Source organism: Vigna unguiculata, chromosome 9 (assembly GCF_004118075.2).
Source record: "Vigna unguiculata cultivar IT97K-499-35 chromosome 9, ASM411807v1, whole genome shotgun sequence".
Lineage (NCBI taxonomy): Eukaryota > Viridiplantae > Streptophyta > Magnoliopsida > Fabales > Fabaceae > Vigna > Vigna unguiculata.
In genome coordinates, this window is record NC_040287.1 from 195,236 (window position 1) to 222,078 (window position 26,843).

At 33.1% G+C, this 26,843-nt stretch overlaps 3 protein-coding genes across 5 annotated transcripts; 1 reads left to right on the forward strand and 2 right to left on the reverse strand.

The window, feature by feature from the left end:
- Positions 1-1,584: 1,584 nt before the first annotated feature.
- On the reverse strand, positions 1,585-9,971 carry LOC114163028 (ATPase 10, plasma membrane-type). Of its 3 annotated transcripts, none has more exons than XM_028047074.1 (22): positions 9,864-9,971; positions 9,572-9,651; positions 9,217-9,336; positions 8,319-8,417; positions 8,056-8,193; positions 7,807-7,941; positions 7,476-7,655; positions 6,970-7,176; positions 6,633-6,752; positions 6,129-6,248; positions 5,920-6,042; positions 5,623-5,727; positions 5,341-5,485; positions 4,833-4,994; positions 4,123-4,328; positions 3,839-3,871; positions 3,625-3,706; positions 2,931-3,091; positions 2,669-2,842; positions 2,408-2,590; positions 2,126-2,298; positions 1,585-2,048 (listed from the first exon to the last, which is right to left on the reverse strand). In XM_028047074.1, the coding sequence occupies exons 2-22, from the start codon at positions 9,635-9,637 to the stop codon at positions 1,952-1,954; spliced, it is 2,829 nt and encodes a 942-aa protein (XP_027902875.1). In that variant the 5' UTR covers positions 9,638-9,651; positions 9,864-9,971; the 3' UTR covers positions 1,585-1,951. The 3 variants fall into 3 exon arrangements, with proteins under 3 accessions (XP_027902875.1, XP_027902873.1, XP_027902874.1); XM_028047072.1 differs by having other exon boundaries at positions 4,123-4,361; XM_028047073.1 differs by lacking the exon at positions 9,864-9,971 and adding an exon at positions 9,763-9,781 and having other exon boundaries at positions 4,123-4,361.
- An 810-nt stretch (positions 9,972-10,781) lies between these two features.
- On the forward strand, positions 10,782-13,206 carry LOC114163031 (1-(5-phosphoribosyl)-5-[(5-phosphoribosylamino)methylideneamino] imidazole-4-carboxamide isomerase, chloroplastic-like). Its single transcript, XM_028047075.1, has 2 exons — positions 10,782-11,039; positions 11,925-13,206. Exon 2 carries the CDS (start codon positions 12,111-12,113, stop codon positions 13,035-13,037), a length of 927 nt encoding a protein of 308 aa, XP_027902876.1. The 5' UTR covers positions 10,782-11,039; positions 11,925-12,110; the 3' UTR covers positions 13,038-13,206.
- A 5,161-nt stretch (positions 13,207-18,367) lies between these two features.
- LOC114163208 (tyrosine-sulfated glycopeptide receptor 1) lies at positions 18,368-21,921 on the reverse strand. Its single transcript, XM_028047373.1, has one exon. The coding sequence runs from the start codon at positions 21,871-21,873 to the stop codon at positions 18,517-18,519; it is 3,357 nt and encodes a 1,118-aa protein (XP_027903174.1). The 5' UTR covers positions 21,874-21,921; the 3' UTR covers positions 18,368-18,516.
- Between the last annotated feature and the right edge of the window lie 4,922 nt (positions 21,922-26,843).

Genomic DNA, 26,843 nt, shown 5'->3' on the forward strand with positions numbered 1-26,843 from the left:
ATCATAAACTACCAATTTATTAAGATACTATAACCATAATCTCAAATTTCACTTTTCAACTAAACATACAATTATCTTATTTTATCAAAAACTTAAATTATCTGCCATACATTTCATATCTATATACTAGTACATGCTTAATTAAATTAAATCTTAAACATATAATGAATTTAACAATTCTATTAAATTTAACAATTTAATATATTGATTTAAAACTTTAAGAGGTTAAAAATCACATAAAAAATATTGTTACTCCCTATTTTTTAACCTCTTCAAATTTAAAAATCACATTTAAAAATTTCATTCTAATTTTAAACCTACTCTGATCCTAAATTAATTTTTTTTTAATAAAATTGTGAATTTTAATAAAATTATCAGTATAAAATTTATATAGAAATTAAATTTGGTCTCAATTTGAAGAGTGATAAATTTACTCTATTTAAAAAAATTAGGATTAAATTGAACAAAAATAACAAATATAATGACCAAATTAAATATAAAATTGACTTGACATGTGAAACAATGTTGAATTGATACTGAACATTTCTTTAATTAAAAAAATAAATATAAATTACGATCTGACATGTGACAGTTCATCAATTATTATAACAATGTTATAAAAATGACCAAATTAAACAAAATTAACAAATATTTACTAAATAAAAAGAAATTGTGATTTAATTGAATAAACTCAATAAAAATAAAGATCAAATTAATATTTAATTTTTTTATTGAATATAGTATAAGTCCAAAGTACAAAATTTAATAAGTAAAAGAGTACTAAATTTAATAAACAAAAAGTACAAGATTTATAAATAAAAAAGTACGCAATTTACTCAAACAATCTATTAAAAATTATAAGAGACGATTCAAAGAGTGCATGAATTTTTTATTGCCACTACTACTATCATATTAACTTTTTTGTACCATCATAAAATTTTGTATGAATAATAAGAGAAGAAAATGTGAAAAAAAAGTTTTTCTATAAATTAAAACTAACTTATAAAAAACAATCGTATTACTTTCTCTAGAAAACCGATTTTCATTTATAATAATATAATATACATATTTATCTATAAATAGTCATAGCAGACACAAAGTCAACATTACACGTGAACATCTTCTAAATTAAAAATTCAAATATTTATTCCTTTTTGAGAAACTAGTTCATTGATGAATCTACGACCCTCCAATCTATAGTTTTTAAAGGACCAATTAACTCTTGAGAAAATATTTCTTTTGACCTTTTACTGATGTATTTCTAATTTCAATTTTTTTCGTTTTTACTTTATTTTAAAAATTAAAAAAAAAAATGCAAGTGCGTTGAAATTATTAAAATAAAAAATAAGAGATATATTCGAAACTAAACAAATTGAAATAGTTTCGTACGAAGGTGACAGGTAACTATTGTGTCACGGGTTAGTCGAAGATGACATTTGATAACAGAAGAGTACAAAACAAAATTTGTTCCAACTTCGTTAAACTTAACGGCTATCACGACATATGGTAAAAAGAATTGGCTTTTGGGAAAACAAACAAAAGAGAATAAATAAATAGAATTACAAATTATTAATTGACTGTATATTTTAAAAATAATTAGTATTAATTTGATTTATTTTGAATGTCGGTGACATTCGCATACATATATAATAAATGGTTTGGGTAGAGACGGAATATTCCCTAACATTGCCGACAGTCAGATTCTCTCTCTCCATTCCAAGTTTAAGAATTTGAAGAAAAAAACACACAGTACAAGAAGAAGAACAACCTGAAGAAGAGAAAGTACTACGGCTATGAACTGATGCTAAGGAGGTAAAAGATTAGGTTTAGTTTATGCGTAAGATATACTAAGTAGCCTTGTGACATGGGAAAGCTACAAAATTGGAGGGAGTGGAAGAAGATGCAAAGTTTTTAGAGAAACAGAAGAAATAATAGAAGGCATGCATCATCATCAGACTGTATGAGCTGATTGGATGACATTGCGGTGCAAGTTTTTGAGTCTGACAACAGATTCAACATGTCCTCTGAGAGTGTGCAACTCTCCCAGCCTGCAAAAAAAAAAGTTGATGCACCATTTTTGAGTTAAAAGAGGTTTCTTTGTATATGAATGAGATTAGAAAAGTACCTGGCTATTTCAGCTCGTCGTCTGGCTTGTTCAGCTATGATAGAAGAGCGCCTTCCGTTAACCTCGAGGCTTCCTCCGGCCATGAGATGCAGTCCTTGTAGAGTCCTCTGAGAAAGAACCCACTTTGCAGCTCTGTCTTCTTTTCCATAGTCTTTCTTTGATGTAAAAGCAGTCTGTTCAACACAAACACACATCAAAACTCAACCTACACTACACATTAATCAATGTGCAATCTTAGTTCTCTAAACTTTCTCATTCTCACTTTCTCACTTTCCCACTTACCTTTCTTTCAAATAGTAGTTTCCAGGCATCTCCACTCAAAGCATAACGCACTGTGAACTTAATGATGTCCAAGGGTACATAGAAGATCAAACTGTATAACCATATAACACCGGCCCATTCCCATCCAATTCCGCTGATCTTTGCAAAACTGATATTTGCGTACACTCCAATTAAGGTCGCAACCTAATCAATTCATACATCAACCACTGTTTTATGTGTGTTCAAAAGATTACATAAGTTCCAGAAATGGTGCAACATTACCAGTTGAGCTATTACAAAGGCGCACATCAGCAGAGCTCCGGGTCTCTCGAGAAATGACCATCCATAGCTTCGAGTAACAAAGATCAGAGCCTGGCTAATGATGCTAACTTGCAGATATACAGCTGATGAAACTTTCTCGCTGTCACTAGATAAGGAGCTTACATGGAAGTGGGTCTGCAACAACACTTTTTCGGCTTAAACATGTTTATAAATTTGAGGTCTAAAAACAAGAGCAGAAAGAGAGAGACATAGACTTTTGTACCTCAAAGAAAGTGGTCTCAACTATTGTCCAATAGAATAGGACAGTGACCAAAGCAAGATAAGTTCCAATCACTATTCCTGTTGCAAATATCTCTGGTAGCTTCCAACTGTCAGGTGTCGGGGATGGCTTCACTCTGTCTTTAGATATGGTCATGATGGTACCTAATTCAAAATTAAAATGTTATGACTACAAATCTTACATATCACTGCTACATCTTATTTGGCCTAATTGCCGATCTATTGCTATGTCTGTGATTATTTATTCAATACTACCTTGTAAAAAGTTGTGTTACCCCTTTGTTTAGTTATCATGTCAGTGACAAAGTAAAACTATTAAGTTAAGAAAAACTTCTGTTATTTACTCAAATGAAGATGATTTGTTTTCTGAGATTTTGTACCCTCAGATTCTTTATTTAAGCTAGAATTTTATAACTTTGCAACATTTACATTCTTGAATGAGAAAAAAAAATTGTTGGATGCTCTAAAATCAAGAGAAAACATGTATCACGCATTTTGGCTTTTTCTCGTAACTTTATGATGCATTTATCTCTTGTATTACATTGTCATAAAGTGAAAAAAAAAATGGTGAGTATAGTTTTCATCTATTGCTTGAGTACGCAGATACAAAAAAGGGAAAATGGAAGTTCTATAATTCATGTCCAGTACTGGGGTGAAGAAATGATCAGAAGTATTACCATCATTTAGTATTGCAATGATCAAGACCATGAAGGGTGGAAAATCATACTCCCAAATTAATGCCAGGAGAGTAAAACCAACCTGCAAAAGGGTTTGGTTTGATAAGTTAGACGCACGTCCATAGGGACTTTAATGTTTAGATAGAAATTCATGAATAGAGAAAAACATCATCTATAAAAATGACTCTGAAATTGGGGTAGGAACTTTTCTTACCACTATTCTTATGGTGATGGAGACAGCATATATCTGCATTAAAGAAAGCAATGAAATGAACATCAAATAAATATTATCATGAAAAACACTCCGAGTTATTACTGATTGATACATTTATGATGACTGGTGGTTTGAACAATCTAGATTTCAGTGAGAAACTTTTGACTATATTGTTCTAGCTTCTAGGAGTCTTGCTTTCTTGTTGATGCTACATAATGTATAAAAAGTCAAAAGGAGAAGTTTTCTATCATAGTGCAAAAGAAGAGGAATACTACACACTCAACTGTATAATTTTTCATTCTTTGGAATATAGCTCTGCTTGTTAACACAGCACTAACAATGACACTTAAGCCAGGCTCGGTTAAGACCAAATCAGCAGCACTTCTTGCAGCATCTGTAGCGTCTGACACAGCTATTCCGATATCTGCTTTCTTCAATGCGGGGGCATCATTTACTCCATCCCCAGTCATCCCAACAACATGTTGCTTTTCTTGTAAAATTTTCACTATTTCAAACTTGTGTTCTGAAAGTATGCAATGCAATATTGGTAAAATAATTGTTAAACACACTTGGTAAAATAGCAACACTTACGAAAATGATAGGTAACAACGAATAGGAGATACTCATCCAAAAGATTTGTGTAAGAACAAAAACTGGTGTTAAGCACTTCAGACTAGAAATTATTTTCATGCTTAAATCACTTCTTTTTTATTGTAAATATGAAACAACTCATATCTAACTACTAAATTATTGGAGGCTGACAGGTTCAAGAAAAGTGATCAATTATGCAAGATTTTGTACCCAGAAGGCTCATGATGTTGATCTATTAGAACAATATTTCACCATTCTCTTTATTTGATAGCTAAGATAGTGAGATGTCTGAAAACCATATTTTTGTAGTCGTAGTATACAGAATGAAAGGAAGCAAGAGTCAAATATATATATATGGTCTGAGAGAAGCAACTAACTTTCTTAAGTAAAGAAATTCATATACCAGGATAAACACCAGCAAAGCCATCTGCCATCTCAACGAGCTCATCTACAGGGAGAACTTCATGCTCTTCTTTTTCACGCCCTAACAAAGACGAAGAAGGGTACATGTTTGTTCCCATGCCAAGTCTACGGCCTGTCTCCTTTGCAATGGCTAATTGATCACCTAGAATGTACACAAAAAATTGATGACTTATTCAGCCACTTTTATTGGAAAATATTTAAAATTTATTATTTGAGAAAAGAATTTAGCAACGAACAAGATATTTTAATTTGGGTATGTTGCCGGTAAGTTCCAACATAGAGAAAATATAGTGAGTTAAACGGATTGATGATTAGTGATATTGATAAATTTTAGTAACATATTGAATGAACAATCATGTGTACTATTGAGAAGGAATACAGATCATGTTTGGTGAAGTTTGATGCCAACAATATTCTCCCATTGATCCTTTGATTCTATAAACCTTGTTATATTTTATTCTATGCGTCCATTGAAATTTCATGTTTACCTGTAATCATCTTTACACAGACTCCAAGGTTAAGTGCTCTTCGAATGGTTTCCGCACTATCATGTCTTGGTGGATCAAACAAAGGCAACAATCCACAAAAAGTCCAAGGACCTCCAGGGCTATCCTTGGATTTTTCAGGAACTTCCTGAAAGAGCAATCCTAAATGTTAAAGTAATTAACATGTTTTTAAAATTTCTATTAGTAAGCAACATTGACATCTTTTTCTTCATTTAATGATCCTTTTAGCAGGAAAGGAACAAAGAAGGGTATCATGCTGATAACCTGATAAGCAACTGCAAGAGATCGCAATCCCCTTTCAGCAAATTTGTCTATTATATCGTGCACTCTTTTGGCAATTTGGTCTTTCTCTTGACACAAATCTAGAATCTGGTATGCAGTAAACAGCAAAAAAACACTGAAGTTTTATAAAAGGCATTCCCATGATTGCAAAATTTTTTCTCTCCTCCCTTTGGATGAGGGTCCATTGGGAAAAAAACTTTGCATTAGATTTTGAAGCAAAACTAGGAGACGTTAGGCAATAAGAAAAGGCTATTCACCACCTTTTAAAAAGTTTGATACCTGTTCCGGAGCTCCTTTAGTGGCCCTATAAAAATTGCCATCAGAATCAATATACGTTATAGCTGTACGTTTATCTACAGGATTGAATGGTAGAAAATGAACTTCAGTGATGTTTGCACGTGCCTGTAGAGAGGAAGAAGGAATTATTTTTCTTTTATCATAATGAAAATTTGGAGAACTTCTGTAATAAACTAACATGGTATATTTACCTCCCTTGGATCAGCTAGCATATTAACTACGGCAGTATCAATGGCATCCTGGTTTTCCAGTCTAGCAGCTCTGGCTGCTAGTAGAACAACCGTATCTTTGTCCATATTTCTGTTAAAAACCTGTTCAACATGTAAGGTGAAACTCTAAGTAAGGACAATACCTCCTAACAGTCCTCTGAACAATTCACAATAAGAAAGCTAGTTCATGAAAAATAGTTAGTAGTAAAAAGTTCCAAACTATTGAGAATTCTTTGGATTGAAGTATTGCCAAATGGTAATTAAGAATTAGGACACTTAACATCATGATTCGTGAAGATGATGAAGCTGCTAACTAAATAAATTTTTTAGTGACTTGAGCAAATTGCGTTGTAGTTGTACTCGTTACAAACACATTGGATTCTATATTCTTAGCCAACTATTTAGTAATTGAATTCTGATCAAACATATGAAAATATTATTTTGTCTCAACAATACAGATAATATATGTCATTTTTAAGTACCAACCTCAATAAGGTTTCTATCAACAGTCAGGCGATTCAGTGTAAGAGTTCCAGTTTTGTCACTGCAAAGCACATCCATGCCTGCCATTTCTTCAATTGCTGTCATTCTTTTAGTTATGGCTCCCTTACAAATGAAGTAAAAATATAGAAAGAGCATAGTCAGAAGCATAAAGATTGGCTGCATTCTTTTGAACTTTGAGGGTAACACTACGCGCCCGTGTATTAGCAAAAGTGATATAGGTTTCGCCAAACTTTAAACTAAAACTACTATTATTGATAATGCAGACAAAATCTTAATTTCTTCCAATTTTAATTTCTAGTTAAGAACTAAAGAGTTGGACCTGCTGAGAAAGACGGTGAGAGCCAATTGCAAGCGTTACAGATAAGACTGTTGGCATAGCGATGGGTATTCCTCCAATTAGGAGAACAAGAAGATTGTTGATTCCATCCCTGTATGATCGATGCTCCACTGGGAACATTATAATTATTTCAAAAATTATCCCTATAGCTATAGAGCAAATGCAGAAGTTACCAATTGAGGTAAGGACCTGAAAAAGGTAAGAAAAACAGATATGGTCTGAAATTTGACCGATTGATCAAACACTTGCAAAATATATTTTGCATTGAAATGAATCTCCATATAAAACAAGTGCTTGAATCTCAATGTATATTCTCCTTACTCCTTTTCGCCAGTGTTGTCACAAGTTAAGCATAGCCACAATCCTTAAAAGCATTTTAACCTTCTATACAATCATTCAAACTTCTAGCTCTTTGTAAACAGTTTCGCTTGGCTATATTTCTTATCAATATAACCATGCCAAAAGAGTCAAAAATTTTCTAAAGTTACCTTCTGAAAATGTCCAACAACTTCGGTACTATCAACCAGGTATGCTGCCTTTCCAAAAAAGGAATGAACTCCTGTTGCTATCACTACAGCCTCAATCTCTCCATGTTTACATGTTGAACCGGAAAAGACCTCGTCACCAGTTCTTTTTGTGACAGGTAAAGATTCTCCAGTAAGGGCTGACTGCATAAAACAAAACCAGGACATCACATGAACTCTGTTTCTTCATCCTTGTACCAGTTTGTCATGAGAAAATAGATTACGAAATCACTAAATAGAAAGAAATATATACATTAGATTTACAATGTTCACTTATTTCATAACAAAGGCTTACCTGATCAATTTTTAAAGGATCCCCTTCTAGCAAGCGAGCATCAGCTGGAACTATATCTCCCAATTTTATGCTAATTATATCCCCAGGTACTAAAATTGCTGCATCTTGCTCTTGCCACTGCCCATCTCTGAGAACCTGAACAAAGATATTAGGGACTTTTACTCATTAATCTGTGTAAGATAGTAACACGGTACTAGAACAATTTATGTTTTTTAAGGAGATATGTTCACTCTGCATGCAATAACATACCCTTGTTTTAGGAGCTAAACGAGCCATTAATGCTGCTGCAGCATTACCTGCATTATTTTCTTCTATAAAACTAATAGTTGAGTTTATTACCAGTAGGCATATAATCCCTATAAAGTCTTGCCAATCAGGACCTTCCCCCTGAAAATTTATCTCAAAATAAGGAGCCAAGAAATGGAAATACAAACTAAAAACAAAGAATGCTGAACCAAAAGACTAAAGAACATATAGAATAATGAAGAACAGTTATTGCATTCTCCACTCACTCCACCATTAGCAAGGATAATCGCCATCAGTGCTGCTGCTTCCATAACCCATGATAAAGGATTCCACATAAAACCAAGAAATTTCAAAATTTTATTCTCCTGCAGTAGAATTTGAGGACGAAGTTAGGGTTAGAATTTCTTTCAGTGGACGCAAGCATGCTAACTGCAAACGAGGGCCTGGCAACAAAATGAGATGCCTCTTTCTCCTTCAAAATAAATGACCACAATGCAATATAGAACATATGAAAACACTTTTAAACAAATTTAAATGGAGAATTAACAACATCCAAGTATCTAATTATGCAAATAATGTTATTTGAGATGAGAAGGGAGACAACATCTATGTAAATGTGAGTGGATTATTAGTGTCAAGACATAAAAGTCATCTTCTTTATAATACTTTCAACGTTTATAACTTTTGATGTAAGAAAAAGTTTCCAAAATGAGCTCAAGACATTACTATCATTATCTTTGTTATCTTTGTTCTTTTTCGGGAAGAAGTACTAAAATAAATCACTACTCTCTATTTATATAGCCATAAGCATCCCAACTGCAGCTTGCCTAACTCTTCTACTTTCAACTGATTGATATAGAAAGTGTTAGGTAAAAACATACTGTAGTGCTTATTCAATAACTTTGTTACAAATTTGAAAGAAACTCAGTGTAATAAATTATGAAAAGAGCTAATTTTGATAAATTTCACCAAGAAACTTGGCAAAATAAGCTATAAAAAACTCACAATTTATAAGGTTCGAAATCTCAATGAAACAAGTACTTTAACAACTATGTTAACCCCAGTGATTTAATAAGGTACTTGAATGGCCAAATCTATCCTGATCCACATACTCTATATGACAAATTTATGAAAATAAAATATTTATTAGAAGTATGTTCTTACTTTCTTCTCTTCAAGTTTGTTTGGGCCAAATATCTCTATTCGAGCTTCAGCATCGTCAGATGAAAGTCCTCTTCGTGATGTTCTCAACTGTTCAAATACTTCTTCTAATGGTATACGCTCCTGATCAACAATGAAGTCGAAATTAAAATAATAAGAGTTTATTTCATTTGATAAAGTATTTTTATTTTTAATTATAATGACAGAAACGTTTTTTCTGTTCAGTATTTTTATGTTCAGTAATGACAGAAACGATATTTGTAATGAAACAAAAAACGAAAAACGATGAAGGAACAGTGCTAAGATTTTGATTGATTGATTTATTTATATTGTGTCGTGCCTTTGTTGAAGGACTTACCAAATCAATGCCATCTCGGTTGAAATTCTCAGGATCAAGCAACGGTTTATCCAGATCCTCAGCCATGTTATAGCTGCAGACTACACATGCAGCAGATAACCAGTTTGTAATTGAAATAATTGGTCAAAATCAGAATCGTGCCACTGAGAAAAACAAACAGCACCAAACCATGCAAAAAATTTACACTGTACATTGTAGTCGGAACAGTAGTAATATAGTTTTCGACAAAATGGCATGATGTGGTAGGGTGAGACATCAGGTACTAATGAAAATTTTGTGATGAAATACTTACTTGGAGGGAAAGTGAAAGTGGAGCTGAGCTAGGTAGTGAGAAGAAGCAGAGTGGTAGATTCATTTGGTTCCATTACATTAATAATGAAAGTATTAGTAACAACGTTAGCATGTTAGTTGCATGCTGACTGTTGGTTGGCAGTTGCGGAAGAGTAAGCGAGCAACGATGCAATGCTACTTTCCAACACATTCCTCAAAGAGATGAAACAAACAGTGAAAGTTGGCTCAACTTGCCTTGTCTTGTCTTCAGCCACCTTTCAAAACCTAACTTTCTCTCCTTCCCCCATTCAACTCTTCTTTTCATTTACTTATCCCTAATTTCAACTCTGCATTGCATGCACCACGCCTTGTCTCTTTTATGCTCTGTCATGCGCAACTGCAGACATACATTCTCAGACATCTTCCAATGTTCATCACTAAATTCGTCTCATTTCAGATGTACTACATTGCTGTTACTACAATTGTAAGAAAATACAAAAAAAAAAAACATAAATACTGAAAATTTGACAAAAATAACAACTAAATACACGTTCAGATACCATGTTACATGATGGCATAGCTATCAACAGGAATCGGTTCACCTTAATCCATCTTATAAATGGATTAGTTCAACATCAACCACCTAACTTTCAATCTTAAAATCAAAACAATTTAGTTATTCTTTTTTAAAAAGTTTCACCTTTTTAAATTTCTGTATCTATCTGGCAATACATAATACACAGATATTAAAACTCAGTAGTTAAAAATTAAAGATTTCGTACAATAAAAATGTCATAATTCCTCTTCAATATTCAAAAACTCCAAACTTTTTAAGTTTAAACATTATTTCTATCAATTTCAAAAAATGTAAATTTTCGCATTATACGTAATAAATTAAAAAATAAAGTTTTAACTCAATATAATCTTTGTTACTTAATAAGTTTTTTAGATAAGTTAATGTTGATTTCGAAATCATGGAAGATTGGATGTTAAACTTTTTAAAGAAAAGAAATTTAGAGGTCACAAACACTTTGGGCCTTTCTTGGTACTTTGGAAAATATGGGGATTTCTTCTGTACCCCATATTGTTCTTCATCTTTGACAGTTACATGGCTATGGTTTGCCCTAGTGCGTAGTTAAATCTCAACATCGGATTCGGATTGCTGTGTTGTCCTGTGCTCCTGCACGAATTTTGTATGGTGAGTAACTTAGGGTTTTGGTTAATTTAATTTATTTGACTTCGTTACTTTTCTTTTTTGGTTAGGTTAGATTTTCGTTGCTTGATTCTGTTTTTGTTAAACAGAGTCTATGAGCTGACGTAAATAATGACATGTATTCAGTTGTTTTGATTTTGTTCTAATTCTGAACCCTTCCAGTATTGTCCGAGTTTAATCATTTATTCAGATTTATTTATCTCTCAACCAAACTAGATTAGTTTAAGGTAAAAAGCTTACATAGTAGTAATCCATTTTTATAAAAGAACAAAAACATGAATAAAATCCACATTGTGCTTTTTCCAGTTTGTGTGCAATGGGAATGGCAAGAGGACTTGACCCATGATAAAATCATGAAAGTGTTATTTGACCGATAGACGTGAAAGTAGCATGAATTCCTAGAGGCCTTCTACATAGATTAGATTTTGCAGAATCATCTTGCTAACTATATTTGTCACCTCACCGCACACACATCAACAATTCTATCATCTTTTTTGTTGTTAATGAACTTTTTGAGGAGGATTATATTCAATTTCAACCTGTCACGTTGTTTTCTCCTTCACAGATTGTTTAATGATTCTGCATCTTTCTTATGCCTGGTTTAAGGTATTCAATTAGGTCTCATTCATCTACATCACATAGAACTCATTTCTGCATCATAGACCACATAAATCCTATTCTAAAAATATCTGATACGCTGTTGTGTAGTTCTCATTTGCTGCCAGCTTTGGTTTAGATAGTAACTTTGTGATTTCTCAATGTTTTATTAATTTTTGCATTCATATCATAAGTAGTTTTAGATAACTACTTTAATTAATATATTATTCCTGTCATAGAAGAACTGAATGCATTGAAATTGATTGCTCGTAGGTACTCGTAGGTAATGAATAAGGAAGTAAACTTAAAAGGACAAATGAAAGCTCAAGGCAAGATAAAAGTATATGTGATCAACCCATGATCCTTTCACCCAACACAGGTCCTTCAATGTTCATTCCGATAGAATACGAGTTCCTCCTTCTATTGTGTGAAGAAGGGTTGTCATAGTTGCCTTGATTAATGATGAGAAATCTCTCTGCATCTCATTTCTTCGGGCTTTTAGTTCCCTCACCCATCTTTCATTCCAATAACCATCCTTTTCTCACTCTCTCCTTACCTTCCAGCCGAAGATTCTCTCCTTCCATTCAATGCGCGGTTCAATTCCGTCCCTGCATCGACATCCACAAGGGGAAAGTGAAGCAAATTGTGGGGTCAACCTTGCAAGACTTGAAAGGGGGTGATGGGTCAGATCCTGTGACCAATTTTGAGTCTGATAAGTCAGCTGCTGAATTTGCTACTCTTTACAGACGAGATGGACTCACGGGTGGCCATGTCATCATGCTTGGTGCAGACCCTTTGAGCAAAGCTGCTGCCTTGGAAGCATTGCATGCTTATCCCGGTGGTCTACAAGTTGGAGGGGGAATAAATTCTGACAATTGTTTGAGTTACATAGAAGAGGGAGCAAGCCATGTCATTGTGACATCTTATGTATTCAATGATGGACAAATGGATATTGGAAGGCTAAAAGATCTTGTTCAAATTGTTGGAAAAAATAGGCTTGTATTGGATCTCAGTTGCAGAAAAAGGGATGGTAAATATGCAATTGTCACTGATAGATGGCAGAAGTTTAGTGATGTTTTTGTTGATCCTGGTGTAATGGAATTTCTTGCCAGCTTTGCTGATGAGTTTTTGGTTCATGGTGTTGATGTTGAAGGGAAAAAGTTGGGAATTGATGAAGAGCTTGTTGCCTTGCTTGGCAAGCATTCACCTATTCCTGTTACTTATGCTGGTGGTGTGACTGGAATGGCTGACCTAGACAGGATTAAAGGTGCGGGAATGGAGCGTGTGGATGTAACTGTGGGTAGTGCCTTGGATATTTTTGGAGGAAACATGTCGTACGAAGAGGTTGTAGCTTGGCATGCCCAGCAAAGGGCCTATGCAGTTTGATTAGTATGTTTTCTTCTAATTGGAGAAAGGATATGTTTTTAGTATTTCTCTAGATGTGTAACAATTTATCAGGTTATCTTTTAATGACTGAAGTCAAATTGAACGATTAATAACAAACATTCTAGGATGAATTGATAAATATTTTAATAATACTGGGTGTACAACAATACTGCAATAGCTATCTAATGCGACTTCAATAAAAGTTTCATTACACTTTTGATTATTTTTAGCTTTGATGGTGTGTTATTTGGATTTGTCAACCATTTCATTGGTTAAATATTTCCTATTTTTTAAAACTACATAATTTTAGTTTCTTAAATGATTTTATTTTATGGTTGATTTTACATGGCGTGAAATTATGATTGATTTTACATGGCCTTTGGATTATGAAGTTTCAAGTATTGATTATTGGTGCAACTGTTCAGCTTCTGTTGGACAGTGGAAGTTCAGATAATTTCTTACAATTGCAGTTGGCAATTGACCCATTGCCTCAAATTATCGTAGAACCTATACCTAATTTTCAAGTCTTGGTTGGTAATTGCAATGCTCATGTTGCAGAAGGTTTGGTCAGAGAGTTGAGCAATATGGATGATCACATATATAGTTATTAAAATCTTGGTACTGATAATCTGACAAGGAGAGTCATCGTTATGAAGTATAAATGATTTTGTATATTGAATTGGAACATTTTTTTGACAAGTATACATGTCTATTATCAGTATTTGTGAAGGACATACATTTATCTCTAGTCTTTATTCATTTACTGGTTGGATAATCCTACATTCCTCGATCATTCAGCGACTTCTCTATGCTTGGTCTTTTGAAAGGATTCTGGTTGACATCACCTTATGCATCTCTTCTCCAAAAGCCCTTGCCTCTCTCTCTTTGATGGATCAAAGACTTTATCTTGTTTTCCGTCACTCCTCATTTGTTGAACCCAAACATCTCTCAGAGTAGCCACCCATGCTTCTCCGTACTCTGGGGGCATGAACCTGTCATAAAAAATGTATAAGCATGTGTTTTGGAAACGATCTCGAGGACCTGGCTCCTCCTAAGTCCTATTATCCATACATAATAAAAACAGCGAAAGAAAAAACTCAAAAATTGAAGAAACATCCTCACTCTGCTTGAATTCTACTCTATTAATAGTTGCAAACAGTCTCTAGAGGGCAGCTTGTGCCACACTTATGGAAGTTCACTGAATGGGGATGCATAATGTCATAAAGGATTAAGAAATACTCTACCAATCCTACTGAATTGTTTGTGATAGACGAAGGGCATGTTAGTGCTTTTCTCCTCGTATATGCTTTCACTTCACTTTTCACCACATAATATTTAGAGTTTTTTAGTTCAATTAAATTCAGGGCATGATATTATGATAATAACGTGAAATGAAATAGTTTGAAACATGTAAAAATGGAACCATATCTTCTGCATATCGAGAACTCATTTGACCCATCACAAATTAATGCTAAACTAGAAGAAAGATAATCTTGATCTAAGTTCAAAATCGAATAGTATATCTATTCAAGGTAAAATTTGGCATCCTGAAAAGATCCTACTCAACATCATGCTTAGAATCCAAACTTTTTCACTGTAATGAAAAATATGATTTGACTATTTTTCAAGTAGTCCGGGATAAATCTACTGATTCGCATATCCTCCACCCTCAATTTCTATGTAAATGTCACATTTGACAGGACAACAAATCCAAGCATAACAACTAACTATTCTTATGTACAAATTTCTTAACAAATACCTATACAAAAGATAAATAAATAAATAAATTTCTTTTTTAAGTTAAAATTAGTTTTTAAAGAATTCAAATGATAGAATTTAATCAAAGTTAAACTTAATCTATGGAATAGCCTTAATTCAGTACTCACTAAAAAAATTTCTAACCTGAGTTGTATTTTTGTCAATCAGCTAAAGGAATGAAAAGATCTGAGATTTCATCTGTTCATATGATATTCTAAGAAGAATAAGTACTTTTACTTTTGATATAAAGAACAATAAGTAGATGGATGAAACGGAATTTTGGGTTTGAAAAGTTTTACTAACAAAGGAACATATTCTCCCTAGCAAAAACAGGATTCATCATGAAGATATTGTTTTAAACTGAAAACAATATATTATCTTTGGTTTGGGATAAGAAGAATTAGTGGTACAGATTCTCATACTTATTGTATTAACATAGTTTGTTGGCGTTCCCATGACTAAACACTGCGTGCTTTGTCTGAATTATAGCAGAGCCCCTCTTTTAATGTTCCATCACCTTTGCCACTTTTATAATAAACCTCAACCTCAATATTCTCAACCTTAACATCAACATCTACGTCAACGTCGCTTGATCTTGCACGCCAACAAGTTTATTCCACATTGGCAACACAGGTAAGGACAGTATTTTATTGCATCACGAAAACCACATTCATTCCCCCTCCCCTGCGTTGAATCTTAAACCTCAACTACACAAATCCTAGAGACCTCAGTTTTCGAGCCTACACACGTTCACTTCCTGTGTACTCCTTCACTCGGCACGTCAACTGTTGCCTTTGTACGTACGTACGTATATATATATATATATATATATATATATATATATATATATATATATATATATATATATATATATATATATATATATATTTATATAATATACATTCATACGTATGAGTATATAAGTTCCTCTGCTCCTCCACCAACTCCCTCAAGCTCTGTTGCGAGCGAGCTTTTTTTTGGGGTGTGAAAAGCACTGATATCAAAATCAGCATATAGATGGGTGAGGTTGAAGAGTTGAAGCGTGGTAATGGGTTCAGCAACAAGTGCGCTTCTTTGGTTAAGGAGCAACGTGCTCGTCTCTACATCCTGCGCCGCTGTGCCACCATGCTTCTCTGTTGGTATATCCAAGGAGATGACTGAAAAGGAAACATTTTTTATTCGTTACACCTTTCTTTTTCTCTCTATTTGAGTTCGTTTAAGTAAGTTTGAAGTGTTGTTACCCTTTTCAATCCTCCAACATGTTTGAATGAAGGAAGTTGAAGTTGTTGGTTTCTGAGTTGGATTTGCTTTCCCCGTTTCTCTCTTTTTACCCAAACCAATGGGGTTTTACGGGGACAGGACACTCTCATTTTATGGACAGACAGATCAATCTTTTACAACACAACCTCCTTTTTTTCTTGTAATGTAATATCCTATCTGTGTTGTTACCTCTGCAGGTGGTCAATCCAATTTATTGTATGTTCTATCTATAATGTCATATGTTGTGCCAAACAATTTGTTATTTTTTAAGAAGTTGCTTCATCTTCACAACCTGTTGTAATCATCCCTGTTCACCAAATGTGTGTCAGGATTTCCCAGAAACTCAATTCACAGACTCCAGATAACTTTTTTTTTTCTTTGCTGTTACTGGTAAGCAAGTACTAGATGAAATTGAAGTTGTTCATGAATGAAAAGCAAGAAGTAAGATTTTTATTAATCTATATTGGATGATTTAATTCACCACTTGATAGGGTGACAAAGTAATTCAATCCCACCTCTTATGACCTCTACAGCTAAAATCAGCTCCATCTATGATGAGTGACCATGCCAAAAAACACATCAAGTTTTCCAATTCATAAATTAATTCAAATTGATAAATTAACATAAACTTGATTTAAATATAAATCTTATATTAGGATGATAGGAATTCAATTTTGAAACACAAGTCAATTATAAATGTGTGTTTTTTTTTTAAATCCCATTCAAATTTGAAATTTTCAAATACTAAAATGTAATTTAATATTATTTAAATAGTTTTGATGTATACTTTATTAGTTTCTCAAATTATGTATCACCTTTTAATTTTTAACTATAACTTCTTTATAATTAGTGATATAAATAAATATTTGGATTATACTTTATAAAATAATCGGTCGATTAATACATTTTAATTCAACTGTACTAAATAAAATAAATTGATTCAAGCCATTAATCTAATATAAAATAGTTTGAACTAAGTTATAAAATTTTGGTTCACCATAAAATGGATTAAATTCACTCATTTTTAAGTTAACCCACAATTAGATTATACGAGTGAACCGAGGTAATTTACTTTAAAACTCATTAGCAGATTAAAGTTGAACTCAAATAAACTAAATTTATTAAATAAGATAAATATTATTAATGTAATTATTATTTTATTCATTTCATTATTTTGTTGTTTAAATGTATATTTTTAAAATATTAAATAATATAGTCTATGCTAACAAATTTAAAAGATTTTTTAAAAATACTTTAAAATTCACAAATGTTAGTAATTAAAATTCAAAACATGTAACATAATTCATTAATCCAGTTAAAAGGTCAATTGAGTTTAGTCTAGTAAAAAAACACACAAATCGGATTCAACTAAAAACTTTTCAGTTTATGAATTTATTCAAATTCAACCCCTCCTATTGAGTAACAGCTCATTCACAGAAAAAAAGAAGAAGAGAGAATAAAAGAATATAATGTAAACAATAGATTACCTTGGAAAAAAAAGAATAAAAGATAAAATGTAATACCATATCACCTGAAATTTAAAGTCAGCAGAATAAACATTAAAATATTAAAAATAATGTTAAATTATTCTTTAAATATTAAAGAGTTCTTTAAACTTATACGTGATAAAATATATGTATTTAGGGACCAAATTAATAAATAAAAAGTATAAACTTAAGGATGAAATTAATAAAGATTTAATACCTAAATATTAATCATATAATCTGATAATGAAACGGGTGGAATCTCTTTTCGCATGCCTCGGTCTGAGATTGGCAGCTTCTATACCAAACATGCAATGCATCATTCCATTCTATTTCTTTCATTTATTCGATGCTCTTTTTCATTTTTCTAACATGAAAAACTTCAAATTCCATTTACTGCCACCACCGACAATGGAACTATTTCAATTTCTTTAATTGTACTCACATCTCAAAAAAGATAGATAGATAGATACTCCCATTCTGTAGTCAACAAATAATCATCACCATCATTTCAATTAATCTCCACTATCTTTTCTCCACTCAATTCTGTCATACCCAGCATTTTCAAATTGTACCCCGAAATTATTGTTTAAAAAAGAAAAGAAAAACATAACCTTCTTGTAATGTCTTACTCTTTTGTTACTTGATTTTGCATATGATGTGTGACCATGAACTGTCATTTGTTTGTCTGAGTGTTCCATGATCTCGATAGCAAATTAGTTTGGGATGTTGTATAATTGGAAAGTCTTACAGAAGCAATTTGTGGCATTAAGGTATTCCTAAGATAGAAATTTTTCCTGAGCAATATGGATGATATCATATATACAGTTATCAAAATCTTGGTACTAACATAATCTGATTAGGAGAGTCATCATCATTTACAGAGGTAAAAATGATTCTGTATATATTGAATTGGAACTTTTTGCACAAAGTATACATGTCTATGGTCAATATTTGTGAAGAACAGACATTTATCTCTAGTCTTTATTCATTTGGTGGTTGGATAATCCAACATTTCTGAGCCATTCAACTACTTCTCGGATGCAGGGTCTCTTGAAAGGATTGTGGCTGACACACATGCAGGCTACATCAAGAACCTTGAGCATCTGTTCTTCAAAGCCCTTGGCTCTGAGAAATGGATCAAAGACTTGATCTTGTTTTCCTTCATTCCTCATTTGCTGAACCCAGGCAACTAACTCCCTTGACATTTTTGGCTTGCTTACATCAACAGGCCTTCTTCCAGTTAGAAGCTCAAGCATGACAACCCCAAAGCTGTACACATCTCCTCTCAGAGTTGCCACCCATGCTTGTCCATACTCCGGGGGAATGTAACCTAATGTTCCTACAAGTTCTGTTGTGACGTGAGTGTGATAAGGAAGAATGAGTCTGGCCAGACCAAAATCAGCAACATGTGCCTCAAACTTTTCATCAAGGAGTATATTGCTTGACTTTATATCACGATGCACTATATGTGGTTCACATATTTGGTGCATGTAAGCCAATCCACAACTTGCACCTTGTGCAATCTTCAGTCTAGTAGGCCAATCAATCTGAGATGGACCATCGGTTTTCTCATGCAGCCAGTAATCCAGACTTCCATTTTCCATGTAAGTGTATATGAGAAGCCGAACACCCTCATGCACACAGTAGCCTTGCAATGCAACCAGATTCTCATGCTGTGCTGTTGACAGAGCCTCTACCTCTGCTTTGAATTCCCTTTCCATGAGACCCAAATCTCCTGAAAGTTTCTTGATGGCCAGAGCAGTTCCATTTGGTAATGTTGCTTTATACACCAAACCAAAACCCCCACATCCTATTATGTTTGCCTGACTGAAGTTTTCAGTAGCTTTTAGTATTTCAACCATGGTAAGGTCCTTGATTTCACTTGTTTTATTAGGGAACAGCACCACTTGGCTCGCCTCTTTGTCAACCTCGGGATGAACCCCACTGTAAGAGTTGATAGAGATTGATTCTACTTCAATCTTGTCAGGGTCTCCACCTGGATTGATCCTCCTCTTGGATATTACCCACACTATCAACACTGAAACCAAGGAAACAAGCCCAAAACTGGCTGCAATGGCAAATCCAATTATCAGCTTTTTGCTTGAGCTGTGACCACGTGCAGCAGTACCCTGTTGGGGAAGACAAGACCGCCGAACAACTGAACCACACAACTGTGGGTTTCCTTCGAAGCTGGAAAAGGAGAAAGTATCAAATTGACCACCTGTGGGTACCGGCCCTTGAAGATTATTGAATGCTACACTGAAAGCAGACAAAAAATGCAAGCTTGTGAGTGAAACGGGAATTTCACCGGAAAGTTGGTTTCCTGAGAGGGATAGTTTCTCTAAGTTAATCAAGTTAGAAATTTCCGCTGGGATATTGCCAGAGAATTTGTTGTTACTGAGGTCCAGCTGATGAAGGACTCTGAGTTTGCCAATCTCTACCGGGATACTGCCGTTGAGGCTATTGTTTCCGAGATATATTGCCGGTGGTAGGTTGGAAATCTGATTGTATTGCATCTGAGAAACATTGTTGGCATTAGCGAACACGGGTAACTCCAGGTAAGTCCTTTCTACTGCGTCATAGGTCCGTTGTGATGTTAGTGCTGGAAGAGTTGTGAGCTCAGTTGGAAACATTCCTGTGAGGAGGTTAAAAGACAAGTCTACGTAGAAAAGCTCGGGAAGCGTGTGCAACCAAGGAGGAATTGAACCACTAATTTGATTATAGGACAAATCCAAGACCTCTAGCTTCTTCAGATTATAAAGCCAGTGTGGTATTTGGCCTGTGAAATTGCAACCTCCCAAACCCAGAACTTGGATCTTTTGGAATCCATCTGGGTTTGTTATGTTGACATCATCTGGCATGATTTCATTGAAAAAATTCTGGGAGAGCATAAGAGTGCTAAGGTTCTTGAGTCCCATAAGCAGCCTGAGAGCCCCAGTGACATTGCTGAGGTTGTTGGTAGAAATTGATAGGAAAGCCAGAGACTGAAGTCCAAGTACATCAGGTGAGATCTGTCCCTCAAAATGATTAGATGCAAGCCTCACTGCTTTAAGGGATTTGCAGGAATACATGGTCGGTGGTATAATACCAGTAAAACTATTGTTGCCGAGGTCAAGTGCCGAGAGTCTGAGGAGTCCGGAGAAATTCAATGCTGAGAGGCTTCCCTCCAACAAGTTGAGCCTTACATCCAACATGACAAGATTGACACAGTCCATTAGAGATGGGGGAAGAGTGCCATTTATGTTGTTGGCATGAAGGAGTAAACGTTCCAATTTGGAGAGCTTACCGATATCCGAGGGGATGGGCCCGGTGAAATTATTGGAGTAGAGCTCCAAAACTGTGAGGTTGACAAGGTTAACAATGGCCTCGCCGAGGGTTCCGCTGAGTTTATTGAGGGGCAAGGAGATTTCTTTGAGAGAAACAGCATCGAAAATATCAACAGGAAGAGGCCCGGATAGGGAATTGGAGCCTGCTCGAAATCTCTCCAGCTTGGAACATGCTCCTAGTCCTGGCTGAATCATGCCAGAGAAATCATTGGAGGAATAGTCCAAGAATCTAAGAGAGGAGGATGAGCCAGTGTTGTTACTGCAGAGGAGAGAAGTGGGGATTTGACCCGTGAAGCTGTTGTTACTGACGTTAAAAGATGTCAAAGTCCCTGCCGCGACTGCATCTGCCAGGTGGTGAAGGAGAGAGAGTGGTAGTTTTCCGTGGAATAAATTACTGGAGAGATCAAGCTCCCGGATAGTATTGGCACTGGTATTAGCAATAGCAAGAAAGGGTGGCAATTCACCAGAGAGACGATTGTAGCTTAAATCAAGAATCTGCAGGTGATTAAGAAGTGAGAAAAATTGGTCTGGGAGATTACCGGATAAGCGGTTATGGGATAGATCAAGCCGGGAGAGAGCAGTGAGATTTGTGAGAGATGGGGAGATGAAGCCAGCGAGAGCCCTGGATGGTAGCAACAGATGTACGACTCTGAAATTGTCATCACAGTGAATGCCTTCCCAGAGACAACAATCAACAGAAGCAGACCAATTGAGAGGAGAAGGAGTGGATATGTTCCTGGAGAAGGCAAAGAGTGAGTCTCTATCGAGTTGGTTACAGGAGGCGGCTTGAACAGGAAGAAGAAGAAAGAGGAGAGTGAGAGAGAGGATTAAGTTGGGAATCATGTAGATGGATGTTGATGTGGAAGTGGGAGGTGGAGCTGGAGCTGGAGCTCTCATCGGAACGAATCCCCAGAAGGAAAAGATGGAGTCTTTAAGGTGGTTCCTTGGTGAAGAATGAATGGGCATAAGGGTAATATGCATGGCATAGCAGCAGCGACCAGGCATTGACCAATGACCATGTCCCAGGAAAGGTAAGAAGGGAAGAAAGTGGAGTGATGTTGACAAGTGGGAGATAGATATATGATATATGAAAGAAAAGTATGGTAATAATAAAATAAATAATCTGTATTCAGCGTTTACTTTTGTTCTGAGGTTGGGTTGGGAGGGGCGGCCGGTAGTGCCTCAGTGGAATTTCTCTATTATTATTATCATCATCATCATCATCATGCCATACATAATAACGTGTGAAAGTGGAACTCACAATCATAATCACAAAACAAACTCGAGGGAATGGATATTCTGTCTCAAAATGCACTTTAAAACCGCACCATCCACTTTCGTTCTCACTCCCTCCTTTAGCATCCAACAACAATGGATGGATCCCTGTGTTGTTTATGTTTGTGTTTGTGTTTGTCTTGTGTTGTGTTGTACCACTCACACTGATTACCAATTTTCTAACACTCTGTGTTTCTTTGATATTGAATCTACAGATAAAATATAGGAATCATGTCAGTTTCACATTTGTGCGGGTGTGAATGATGATATACTAATAAAATAAAAGTAAATTCCACTACTTCATGCCATGTCCATATCGCTTACAAAGTACAATGCTTTCAACCACGAAACTTCCCCAGACAATTCCCGCAAATATAAAAAAAAATGACATTAAAATAATCAACTATTTGTTAACTCGGTCACCTATATATTGGGTCACTAGTTCATGTTAAAAAAAAGTTTTTCTTTATGGATTACCAACTCAATATCTAATTTAAAATAATATAAATATTTACATTAGTTTTTAAGGAATGAGACAGAAAAGTTATAAGTGTATCCGGTGAGATAAAAATGTATTTGGTATCCATTAATTACTATTAGTGAAAATTTTTACGGTAACTAAATTCTTTAGATTTTTTCATGTTAAATAAAAATTTTGGTATCATCAAGTTTTTTTTTTTTATATTCTGTGTATCTCATTATTTTACATATTATTTATATATGAAAAACTTAATCTAAGTTTAGTTTTCACTTGTTATTTTTATTTTCTTTTCAACGACTGATATATCAAAGTTTCGATTAAAAGCTTTGGTTTGTGTTTTGAAGATGGAAAATAATAATGGTACTGGAATAATGATTAAATTGGATTCTACCAATTATTAAATATAAAAATCTTGCATAAAAGATTTGTTATTTTGCAAAGACCTATGTAATCTTATTGAGGAATATGGTACTAAATCAACAAATAAATCAAATTTTTTATCATCACATATGATGTGAGACTCTAGTTTACAACTTATGGAAGAAATCAAGCGAGTTGATTGACTCTAAAACTTCCTTGAAAGTTTTCATAATATGTGAAACAATTGATCAATGTGGAGACTGTATTACATGATGAGTTACTAGCATTATTGTTGCTTGGCTCATCACCAGACAACTTGAAGACATTAGTGGAACAAATTACCAAAGAAATATGTTGCATGTTTTCATTGTAATAAATCAGAACACATGATTAAAAAGTGTATGATTTTCAAACAAGAGAGATAAGGGGGTAGGAGAATAATAACAATAGAAGAAAAGATGAAAGTAAAAACATTATTATAATTGTATCTATCAGTGAAATTGTCATTGTTTATGAATGTGACTCTATTAATCTCACTAGCCAAGATTATGAATGAGTTATTGACTTTGTTGCTTTGTTGCCTCATTTCATGTTACACCACAATGTGATTATTTAACATCCTATATTGTTGGATATTTTGAGCATGAGAAGATAAGGTCTAGCAAGGTTGATGGCATTAGAGAAGTCTGGTTAGAGACTAATATCGGTTGCAAGCTGCATTTGAAGATATTTGCCTCAGTCGTATCTGTATACATGTATTTGATGAGGATGATTATCATAATGGAAAATGGAAGTGCATTTAAGGAAAAATGGTGGTAGTAAGAGGAGAGAAGCAAAGTAAACTTTGTTTGACATCAACAAAGTTGTCTATACCTTAAGTGAATGCAATTGAGGATTGTTCCATCGAAGTATGCATAAATGCCTATTCACTTGAATGAGAATTTGCATGACAAGGTATGTTTTTTGTTAAAAGTAATTAATAAAAAGAAAAAGATGTATTTTTCTTTACGGGCCACTAGTCCATTATGTAAATTAAAGTAATATAATTATTTGTATCATATTTCAAGAGGAAGACAGAAAGACACAAAAAATCATAAATTATAAGTGTCTCTAGTAAGAAAATTATTGAAACCACAAAGAAAAGGTAAAAGAGAATAAATAAACAATTAGTGTATCATATACAAATACATATTAAAAAATTAAAAAATTAGTTTCGAGAAAATATTTCATCCTGCATCTTATCTTATGTATTTAGTTCCTTCTAATATTTAGTTAAATATCCATCAAATTTTTCCTATAATATTATGTACCTTGTATGTCAATTTTTTTTTTGTTGGTTATTCGAAATTCCAAAAAAAATTATCAAATCATTAATTATTATTAGTAAAAAAATTTTAGTAGATTAAACATGTGACTTTTTCTTTTATATTTAAATTTTTTTCGGTATTTGCTATTATCTCTTTTCTCTATTCTATACATCTCTTTATTTTACATATTATTTATATAGAAAACAAAATTATTTCCAATAGTTATTTTTGTTATAAGTATGCAAATTATATGCCACAAAATAATATGCATGGTAGGTTGACTTTGGCAAAAATGTTTTAGCATTACAACACGTAAATGTCATATTAGGAGCAGTGCCCCCACAGAAATGTACAAAAATATGATTAATACATTTCATTGACGTCAATCATAACAACAATAAAGACAGGTGAGGGTATTATATGAATCAAGTAAGATCATTATTCAATAAATTCAGAAAAAATTAAACTTTTTGTTTAAAGTAGTTTCTTTCATTCTTTTTTGTTAAACTCTAACTAATTATTGGATTATAATATGAACAGGTTTTAAATGGTCTTCATTTTAAATTTTAAACTGTGAAACAAGGGTAGGTTTTATTTATCATATCTTTTATATTGTTTAATAAAGCTGTCGGTATATATTCCCATCATCACAAACAAAACCTTTTAATATACTAATGCAAATGTAGTGTGCAACTTGGTAATTTAATTACAATACTTAGTGTTGACTTTTACAATAATTGTTTTTAAAATATATGATTAATATTCAATATTTATTTTATGTGTCTGTGTACTTGCAATTCATAAACCACTTGAAGTTATAATAGGCAATCTGAACTAGAAATGGAATTATTATATTGTTAGATTTTTATAGCAAATGCGTAGATTACTCGAAAAATGTGAATACATAATTGGATATACACACAAAAAATAAAGTATGAGGCTTGAAAAGTTTTCTTTGACTTGGTGTATTTAGGGTTAGGGATTTGAGATGAAAAAGCAAGTTGCAATTAGAAAAAGAGGGTTACTTTCGATGTCTACGCGCAATTCAAAACCAGATTTACGATAATTATGTGAATTATAAAACATTTGTGTTTGAATATTCAATGGAGGTGCATGTTAATCAACAAATTCTATGATTGATTTACCCAAATTGCACGCAACTGTCTTATTTTACAATTGTTTCATTACTTAATGCAGGTTGACTTAGGGGCATTTAAGACTTTCGACAAAAATTACGTTAATTAAACCCTTATAGTATAAAATTCTTTTAAAAAATATTTGAATTTTGATCTATCTTTTTTTGCCAATTATTATTTCATAAATGAAAAAATATACTGTTTTCGTTGAAATTAATGTTTAATAAGAAACGTATCTGTCACATTGTAAGGTCCTTCTTTTAATTATATTTTTAAATTTACAATATTCAAGTGTCGGGTCTTACTCGACAATAATTTAAATTTGATGTATTCAAAATCATTCGTATAAAGTGTACATTTATTATTTAGTTATCGAAATAGAACACTATTGTTCTTTAAAAACTTTAATTTTTTTTATAACATTTTAAAGAACAATTGTACTAAAAATCAATCTGCAAAATATCTTTTTAAATTCGTTAGTTTCAATTAATCTAATCTAAAGTATTGATGTAAGTTTTAGAACTCCAAACGTAGTTTTTTGTGTTAGGATCAAAATAATAAAAGAAAGAACAAGGAAAGAAAAATAAACAATAAAAAATTTAACGTGATTGGACATATAATGATTCGACATATAATGTATATGTTTACGTCCATGGACTATAATAGTAAGTATTTTTTATTTATTTATGGTATATCTCAAACTTCTTATATAGTAAAATAGAGAATCACATCTCACAATTTTAAATGATGTGAGACTAAATCAAGTACCATAATACTATCATTTTGTACTTAATATTTACATTATTTTGTCCAAATTTCAACTTAAAAAAAAGTCAATCTGATTCGAAAAAGATGAAAGATACATCACAGACCACAACATTCTCTTCAAAAAGTGTGACTTTCTTCCTTTTTTCTTTTATGTCTTTTTTTCTTGAATTGATATTCATTTATTTAGGACTAATATTTTAATTCAAACTAAGTCGAGTTTGATTTGATCGGACTTGATAAAAATTATTCGACTTGAAGGTTGACTTAAGTTCGATATGAACATTTTTTGTTTTGAATTTGAACTATTTTTTTGAGTGTGTTTTACATAACACAGAGACTATGATGGTTGGAAGTAGGTTAGATTGTTAAAATAGAAAACTTTTTCTTAAGTGTTTTGACACTCTTCTCTATGTATGAATAATTAAGATGCTATGTTATTCTCACCTAATTAGTTTATTTATGTAATTTTTGACGACATTTTTCTTTCTAAATATGTTATAAATATAAAATCAGACTATAATGTATAATAAATAAATAAATGGAAATGTAAGCAAAAAAAATATTATTTTTTGTTTTAAAATGAAAGAGAAAATGTAAATAATGAATAGAATGTAAATTCAAGTTATTATTAATAAACAAATTTCTAAT